General features: G+C 37.0%; 1 protein-coding gene across 1 annotated transcript in view; it reads left to right on the top strand.

The window, feature by feature from the left end:
• The first annotated feature begins 414 nt into the window (after nucleotides 1-414).
• The window catches only part of LOC149409513 (protein sine oculis-like), a 33,748-nt gene continuing 24,008 nt past the window's right edge, over nucleotides 415-10,154 (top strand). The window contains exons 1-2 of the mRNA XM_089649440.1: nucleotides 415-691; nucleotides 1,019-1,250. Of these exons, the coding sequence (XP_089505566.1) occupies nucleotides 415-691; nucleotides 1,019-1,250 (509 nt within the window). The remainder of the gene's footprint in view (nucleotides 692-1,018; nucleotides 1,251-10,154) is intronic.

The raw sequence follows: 10,154 nt of genomic DNA, 5'->3' as shown, positions 1-10,154 counted from the left end.
ATTACGAATTTATTAAAAGTTTATCAGGAAATGGCCTGCAATCCCGTATTTAACCGGATTGCCAATTCTTTGAAGAGATTTTTCTCCGTGTATGTTAGATTCTGTAACAATTTTCTAAATACATAATAAATCATTTATATTTACCTAAACCATGTGGTGAACTGATATATTTAATTAATTAAGGATCATAAAGTTAAAGTGATAAACATAAGGTTAGGTTAGGTTAGGTTACATAACGTTACATAGGATTTTGAAAGATTGCAGATTTGAAGAGGAATATAAAATGATGGTGTAATTTTTTGCTAATAATTGGTGATGTTATAAACACAGTTTTTAAAACAAACTTTGCTAGAATAATTGTAAAATGCTGTGTTGCTCCTTTGTCAAATGAACTGATATCAAAACCAAGCCAAAATGAACTCCAGAAAATCAGATTCGTCTTCTTCAGATAGACTGTCACCGTCGTCAGACTGCAGCTCTAGTGTGGGAAGTAGCCTATCTCAAACTGACCCTTTGAGAAATTCTCCTTCATCATTGCTCCACATCCCTCTTCTGCAAACACCCTGGGACAGCCAAAAGACAACACCAAACAGTGGAGTGCTCCAACAAAAATTATACTTCGACACACCAAAGAAAGCCTTCGGACAAAGCAACCAATGCTCGGAAAACAACAGACAAGATAACATGACCAGTAATAACTATTTTTCAAACAATAACAATGACACTAAGAAAGATCTGAGCTCATGCGCTCAAGAGAGTAATAACAATAACTTCTACAAGCAATCTAAAAGACATTGCGAAAATAGTTATTACCCCATTTTGGGACAAAATCAACAACAAGAAGTTTTAAAAAAAAATGAATACGCAACAAATAATAGATTACAAGAAAACAACAACAGTGAATACTTCAGTTCTTCTTTAATCATTGATGATCATGCTTTAATTAATGATAGACTCAACGCTTCTTGTAATGACAGTAACAGCAAGCTTCATCATGAAAAATCTGGACAATTTCAAGGTGTGGATTTTCCTAATGAAGACATCGAAGTGAATCTTGGATCAGGTTTTTTCGGCGCCTCCGTTGGAGGTATTGGGAATCCTGGTTTGAGACGAGGTCCTAACTTTAGTCCTGATCAGGTGCAGTGCATGTGCGAAGCTCTGATGCAGAAAGGAGATATCGAAAAGTTGGCCACGTTTCTTTGGAGTCTGCCGCCGAACGAGTTGCTGAGAGGGAATGAAAGCGTTTTAAGGTTAGCAATAATTTAATTTAAAATTTCATTGTTTCAGTAATAAATGTCATCTTTATGGATGATGTGTGATGGGTCTTTTTTATTTATTTTATTTAGGAAACAAACAGTCGTACATTTAAGGCGATGCACTACGTCGTGTAATATTTTAAATTGAGCCGCTATCAATAACAACCCTTACGTAGATGGCGATAAGGTTTAAATTCCCGCTTAACACCATCCTCCTGTTTTGATTTATGCAAGAAAAAAACATGGCCAAAAAGTGCCTTTTATTTTATTTTGCGGATATTCAGGCATAAATATATTTTTTTCCATCATTTTATAAATAACTTAATTTGCCACACTATACAATAAAATCATAACCGAAAATGGGTTCGTAAGTAGGAGATTTTGAACTTTAAAGCAGTTTTCATAGGCCTTTACTTTTTTTTTCTGGGCTTATAAAAAGATTTATCTAAAAAAATACTCGATTATTTCAAAGGCCAAGGATGTATTCTAATCGCAGTATTTAATTAAAGCATCTGAAACATTTCTAGGCGACCAAATTTTCAAACCAAAAACACATGATTTTGAATTAATTATTAATATATTCTAGACCAATAAAGTTCCATTAAGTTTAGTTATTGATTTAGTATTTTAGTATGATTATGCTTATCAGTTTAGCAAACTTCATTTAATAAGTTTTCAAGTTCCAGTTGAAAATGTGTACATCTTTAGAGACATTGTCAATTTTACAGATACGTCCCATTTAAGAGTTTTGCGCATATTTGGATTTACAGTGGAGTTATGGAAAGAAAGGAGAAGAAGTTCTGGGAAGGAAAAAGGTATGAGGGGTGGTCAAGAATCTAGATATCAGTGTGTCCAGGAGTGACGGGTGAACCCTGCTAATACACCAAACGTTGCGAACCACTTGGGGTGACCTGGGGTGTAATGCAGAGGTGTTGGTTATCCAATGAATGGTTCTCTGGCGGTACCCAAAGCCGCTTCCCAAATTGAGTTATACATAAACTAACAGCAGAAACCGTAAATAAATATCTATCATCATCTATCTATTTACTAGTAGATCTACGAACAGAAGACCTCGCGTACAAAAAAGCGTGCGTCTTATTTTCATGTATTCAAATCATAAAATTTGTATATTAATAAGGGCATCAATTTAAGAATGTTTAATCGTTTTGCCTTTTTACCCTTCAAGGGTGTTTTTGGCCATCATTTAAAATTATTGAGAAATGAAAGGTGAATTTAAATATTAATTTTATTTAAATGGGCAAATTTCAAAATTATAATGAAAATTGGAGTTGAGTTCAGACTTAGAAGAGATGAGATGTTGAATGGAGGGGAGGCAATTTTAGATAAGGCTTGATAGAAGAGAGGATATTTGTTTAGAGAGGGACAACCAAAAAATAAGTGATCTAAAGTTCCCATTTCTAGACCACCGAATGTACAATCTGGGGAGTCAACGACGTGAATTTTAAAAAGATGGGAAGGAACGGAACAATGTCCGATCCTCATTCGAATGAGTGCGATAATAATAATATTTGGATGATTTGTGTAGCGCCGTTTTTGTGCAAAATCACCTCAATGGCGCTGGTAATATGACGCTACAAAGAATTTTCGTTATAATACAAAAATATTGGGATTTTTATGAACACGTATTCCGACATTATGATAATATATTCGCAATTCAATAAAAGTTTATTGGAAAACCGGTTAATTCTTTCGTAAGTATGTATGTATAATATGGAGCTCGTGGGATTGCCCCACCCTCCCCGAGATCTGGAATAAACAAGAAAAAAAAATGAAAATCTGGTGAAATTATTCGTATTCCTGTTAAAAACTGCAGGCCTTTAACGAATGAATTGACAGATTTCCTAACAAACAAAAATCAGTACAACAGTATCCCATTTCGTCATCTATCTTCTAACTAACTAACCACAACGCCTTTTCCCCGAGTGGGTAGGCAGAGAGGACGGACCGCAAAACAACTCGGTCTTGGCACACACTCCTTGCCTCATTCACATTCATACATTGTCTCATACATACTCTTATATTATTCTGACTCTTGACATGGCCCAACTCGAGTATCTGATTCACTTGATCTTGCCATGTCTTCCTCGAGCGTCCCCGACTTCTGCTACCATTCACATTCGCATCATATATTCTCCTTATACTCCTTTCTTGGCTCGTTCGCTCTACATGCCCAAACCATCCCTTTCTTAATCTAACCGCTTACATCAGCCTTGCACTCTTTGCGGATCTCCACATTCCTCTCACGATCATACATGGTTTTACCACACATACGCCTCAGGGATCTCATTTCTACAGCATTCAGTCTACTTTCATCCTTTCTCTGCCAGTTCCATGCCTCACTTCCGTACATCAGGGTAGGTACCAGCACTCCATTGTGGACTGCTAGCTTCGCTTCTTTGGACATTTTTTTGTTAGCGCCAACTGCGTTCAGTCCTCCATTGATGAAGTTACCTGCATTTGCCCTTCTTTCAATATTTCTGTCAGCCTTCCCATCTCTCTAGAACATACTCCCTAAATACACAAACTCATCAACCTGCTCCAAGAATTCCTCATTCACAATTATATTGCACACTGTTTTCGTACTCTCTCTTTCAAACACTATTACTATAGATTTACTTACATTCATCATTAACTCATTCTTCATACATACTTCGTTCGTCCTAGACACGAGAGACTGTAGATCTTCCATGCCGTTAGCAATAAGCACCGCATCATCAGCATACAGCAGGCAAGATGCTTTCAGATTACTCAAATCAATATCTTTCTTCTATCTTCTCTAAATAGTATAAAGCAAAGTCAGTCTCCGCGTGTGTCTGTGCGCTTACTTTTATGAAATTTTATGCTATTTTTTAATTCAAATAATTTTCAGGTTATTTGTGACCCGCGACACCTAGGTGGGAATCCGACGCATTTTTCCACCCGGCTACTTTTCATTTTTAAACACACCTACATACATAAATATCAGAGCAGTAATCTAATATAATATTGTTCCATGAGTGTATATCATTATCTCTGCACGTCTTATCAAATATCTCAATTAGAATACGAAAATGATAATGTTTATAGTTTCATATCGTGTTACAAGTCTCAGACAAAATTAAATGGGGTATTCATTATTAGTTTTGTTACATTAGCTCGTGAGAACAGAGATATCTAAATATTTGACTGACTCGTGTTTTGATTTTCATTTATTGGTCAGTATTCTTCACTGACGTAAGAACATTATTTGCAGAAGAATTCTGGGATGTCCCCAAAGACATGGAACACAAATGTTCAGAAGTAAATATTCAGGAAACCCTGGAGAAAGAAAACAAAATACTTAATCGTGTTTGGTAACCAGAAGAGTCAGGCACCTATCAGGGGGGTAACTCCGATATAAAATTGGAACCGAAATATTGTGACGTCATATGTTTGCCTAACTATATCCACCAATGAAAAACTCTGAAAGTCTATGGAATAAACTTTCAGAGTTTTTCATTGGTGTATAGTATAATAAGTAGGCTCCGAATGAGAATTTTACTGTCTATATTTTGACATATCTATGGTTTTTAGGACCAATTTGTTTCATACAAAAAGTCCGAAGATATCGATTTAGTGAGTGGTTTATTTATACAATAAAAACAAATTTATGTGTTTTTATTGTAAATTATGATGAGCCACAAAGTGAATGCTTTTTACAATTACGGTTTATTTATAGTACAGGGTTTTCCAATAAGAGGTGTTATTTTGATATTCAATCGTAAAAGATCAATGGTTTCGTTGCTTGTGTGGCACGTAGCGCCGTTTTGTTGAAAGTAAACGCTGTCCAGATCAATACCATCCAATTCTGGCCATAAAAAATCATTAATCATCTCTCGATAGCGCAATCCATTCACCGTAACTGTTTTTCCAATCTCATTTATCGAAAAAATAAGGTCCAATGACTCCGCCGGACCATAAGCCGCACCAAACAGTCACACGTTGAGGATAGAGAGACTTTTCAACAATAACTCTTGGGTTTTCCGAGCCCCAGATGAGACAATTTTGCTTGTTGACGAAGCCACCGAGGTGGAAATGGGCATTATCACTCAAAATGATTTGCATTTGATTCACTCAAGTGAATTTTAATAATTTCAATGCGCTGTTGAAGCGTGTATCATTCCATTTTTTCTAATGGCGTAGTTTCTACTTGTCAAATGTCAAAAAATGACATCTTCAAAAGTAACATCTACCGAAATAGCTGGCTATTCAAAATAACACCTCTTATTGGAAAACCCTATACCTACTTTCAAACTTCATGTTACATTTCTCCTTCCCTTCCAGCCAAAGATAACTGAGAATGTAAATATCACACTGTGCCTCGGGCAGTTGGAACTCTTGTGCAAGTACATACTATATAAGTATGTACTCCAACTAGATGCTGATTAACAAATTTATCATTTATTATTATTATTTATTATTTTTTATCTTTTTCACAATGTCATTTAATGTAATGAAATATTTTATGTATCAAAAAATATGTAAACTATAATTCATGTATCAAATACGTCTGTCTAGACACAGGTTTATCCTAGTGAGACAGACATCGAAAAAAAAAACATGTAAAAAAACTTTATATTGATAATAAATAAAATAAAAATAAAAAATAATAATAATAATAATTAAGAATACTACCGGGAGATTACTCGAGAAGTGCAGGTACCTACCCTGATGTATGGAAGTGAGGCATGGAACAGGCAGAGAAAGAATGAAAGTAGACTGAATGCTGTTGAAATGAGATCCCTGAGGCGTATGTGTGGTAAAACCATGTTTGATCGTGTGAGTAATGTGGAGATCCGCAAAGAGTGCAAGGCTGATGTAAGCGTAATGAGTAAGATTAAGAAAGGGATGGTTTGGGCATGTAGAGCGAACGAGCGAAGAAAGGAGTGTAAGGAGAATATATGATGCGAATGCAAAGGGTAGCAGAAGTAGGGGACGCTAAGGAAGACATGGCACGATCAAGTGAATCAGATACTCGAGTCGGGCCATGTCAAGAGTTAGAATAATAGAAGAGTATGTATGACACGATGTATGAATGTGAATGAGGCAAGAGCGTGTGCCAAGAACGAGTTATTTGGCGGTCCGTTCCCTCTGTCTACCCCTGCGGGCAAACGGCGTGTTAGTTATGAGTTAATTAGTTAACATCAATGTTTTTAGTAATAAGATTTTCTAGACCTGCTGGGGCAAATTCGACCGTATGTCCATCCAATAGATCGGGCCGTGCGTAGCCTATTTTTATACATGCCTTCGTCACTTGTCTACGCATTCCCAATTTCTACCGATTTATTACATATTTCTCTTTAATGATTTAAGTACTAAAAATACATGTTATTTTTTAACATATCTAATATCCATACATTTCTTATGCCAAAAGGGTAATTATATAAAAATACTCTCGATAGAAAAAAATTGCAAAGTAAGCTCCGAAAATGATTAAAAACACTTTTTTCTGTTATTTTATATGGTATAGGCATGAAAAAATTCATAGTGTATCTTTAAATGCAACTAAAGCATTATTCGAGAGATTTTTGCTCTATTTCAAACGAGTCTTGAGAAAAATGCACTAAAATATACAAAATGCAACTATTCCGCTTCCATTTTGCTTACGGTGCATTTTAATAAAAAACACATAAATAACATTTTAATATCTCTAAGTAGTTCATCTTTACAGAAAAACACTAAGGACGGGTAGTTTTACAAAATTTAAACAATTCATGAAATTTCAAAGTTGTTTTTCAAGTTCTGTGAAGTTTCTATTAACAGTACCCATGGAAAATTTTCGAAAGCTCATTAAAAAATTCTATTAACGCGTATTCGAAGAATTCAAAGTACCTACTTACATTTGAAAACTTTTATTTGAAAAATTCAATTATTTAAATTCTAAATGAAAAAGATAAATACTCAATGATAACTCAAAATCGTACCAGACTTAAACATATAATTGCATGTCGTAAGGAAAATATATGTTTAATATATTTATATGTTTAAAAGTCAAATAAATAGGACTGTAAGCACCGGTTTTTTTCACCTAAGACAACTCAAGTCTGTCCGAAGAAACCTTCCTACAGAAGCAACAAAACTACTTATCAACTCTTACGTAGTCTCACGTCTCGATTACTGCAACGGCATTTATGCCAGCCTTCCAAAATATCAAATTGACAAACTTCAATCAGTGTTTAATGCAGCAGCACGGCTCATAACCGGGGTCTCTAAATATTCACACATTTCAGAACACCTTCGTAACCTTCACTGGCTCAAGTGCCTTGAAAGAATCCAGTACAAATCGTGCTGGATGGTGTTTAAATCCATCAATGAAATGGCCCCACCCTACATCTCTGAACTATGCGTCCCGGAAAACACTGGTCTGAGGCAGTCAACTCTTAGATCAGCAACATCATCAGCTGTAGCCAGACTGATGGAACCTAAGCGCAAGCCAAATACTAAGTTTGGTGATCGCGCTTTCAGAGCATCTGGGCCGAAGGCTTGGAATAAACTCCCTCCGGAACTAAGATCCATAACAAGTCCAACAGAATTCAGGTCTAAACTAAAAACTTACCCTTTTAAGCTGTCGTACCGTTAAATTAAATATACCATTCCTAAGAGAAAGTCCAATTATATTCAATTTTCCAATTATGTCCTAAATCCTGTATCTAAATTTAGCCAATAAACAATTAGATAATGTTAATTAAGTGTTAATCTCAAGTGACCTACCAGGTAAGTATTGTACTGTATATTATCTCCATATACAGTTAGTAATAACATAGATCACTGCAGAAATGCATTACAAGTTTGTACAGCGCCCTTGAGGTGATTTTGCACAAAAATGCGCTATACAAGTCATCCAATTATTATTATTAATAAATACCAGACGAAATCATAAGCAAATGATAAAGTACGTATAGCCAAAAACGTCGCGTAGTTGTATCCATTAGATATTTAAGTTGAAATCATGTGATGTTTTTTTTTATAATCTTGCGGCAAGCAGCGGAATTCAACAACTTTACCTAATTTTTGTTATTTGTTTTTGGGGTATTATGCCGTGTTGCGCTAACTCCTTCTTTAGCCAACGTTTCGGACAGCATTGCAGTGTCCATCATCAGGGCAGATGTCTTATTTGAGGTTGTGTTAAAATGTGAGCTTAAGTATGAGGTTGTGATACCGTGTTGCCAGCTCCAACCCTCTGAGCTAACATTAACGTATCATTTTTTTATTTAAAGTGGTTTTCTTCGTTTAGCTCTGGTGTATCCGTCAATTACCGGATACCAAGAACTATTAAGCTTAGCTCCATCGTCTCTATTGATGTTAACGGGATTTTTATGAATTTCAATGGCCTCCGTAATCAGCCGTGCTCTATAAGTTTTCGGTCTCCCCAGGATTTCAGGAACAAATCCAAAGTAATGCCCGGTGTCAATCAAATGCTCGGCAATTGCCGATTTGTCAGGGTGGCCGAGTTTACAAGCTCTGAAGTGTTCCAAAATTCTTTTGGAGATAGTCCGCTCTGTCTGGCCTACATAGACCTTGTCACATCCGGAACAGCTGAGTTTATACACTCCATCTGTTTCCAGAGGAAACTTAGTCTTTGCAGACCTCAGTAAGTCCTGTATCTTTGTTGTTGTTCCGAAGACAGTCTTGATATTTTCCTTTCTCAAAAGCTTGGCAATTTTGTCTGTCACATTGTGCACATAAGGCAGGAAGGCACAGCCTTTCGACTCTTGTTCAACTCTGTCTTCGTTTGGTGCAGATTTGGCTCTTATGATTTGCCTTGTCTGACTTGCTGGGTAGCCGTTACGCTCCAGTGCATCGGTCAGCTTCGTAAGTTCCGCTCCGATTTTATGTTCTTCGCATATTCTGGTCGCTCGGGTCACCAATGTATGGATAAGTCCTCTCTTCTGCGCTGGGTGGTGGTGCGAATCAGCGTGTAAGTACCGATTCGTATGGGTTGGTTTCCTATATACAGTATGCCCTAGGCTACCATCGTGTTTCCGCATCACCTCCACATCTAGAAAGGGCAGGATTTTATCTTCGTTTTCCAGTTCCATTGTGAATTTAATTTTGCTGTGGAGAGAATTAAGATGGTCCAGGAATTCGTTTAGTTTCTCCGTTCCATGAGGCCAAATGGCGAAGACATCGTCGACGTAGCGCCACCATACTTTAGGGACAGCCGAAGCTGTGTCGAGTGCCACTTCTTCAAACTTCTCCATAAAAAAGTTGGCTAGTACTGGCGATAACGGACTGCCCATCGCAACTCCCTCCAATTGCTCAAATAGTTCACCCTGAAATGCAAAGTATCCCGTTTTGAGGCAGTGTTCAAAAAGTTTGCAAATGTCTTCCTCATATATCTCCCTGAGCATTGTCATGGAGTCTTCTAGAGGCACATTTGTGAAAAGTGACACGACGTCAAAGCTGACCAGAATATCTCCTTCCTCAGTCTTAACTTTCTTGAGCTTACTTATCAGATCTGTTGAATCCTTAATCCACGATTCAGTTTTACCAGTTTGCATCTGCAGTAATCTTGAGAGGTATTGGGAAAGTTTGTATGTAGGAGCGCCAATAGCTGCGATGGGCAGTCCGTTATCGCTAGTACTAGCCAACTTTTTTATGGAGAAGTTTGAAGAAGTGGCACTCGACACAGCTTCGGCTGTCCCTAAAGTATGGTGGCGCTACGTCGACGATATCTTCGCCATTTGGCCTCATGGAACGGAGAAACTAAACAAATTCCTGGACCATCTTAATTCTCTCCACAGCAAAATTAAATTCACAATGGAACTGGAAAACGAAGATAAAATCCTGCCCTTTCTAGATGTGGAGGTGATGCGGAAACACGATGGTAGCCTAGAGCATACTGTATATAGGAAACCA

Source organism: Hesperophylax consimilis, chromosome 30 (genome assembly GCF_061612785.1).
Source record: "Hesperophylax consimilis isolate HC1 chromosome 30, BYU_Hcon_1.0, whole genome shotgun sequence".
NCBI lineage: Eukaryota > Metazoa > Arthropoda > Insecta > Trichoptera > Limnephilidae > Hesperophylax > Hesperophylax consimilis.
Note: the sequence above shows the minus strand (reverse complement) of the source record. Positions and strands in the feature narration are given on the sequence as shown.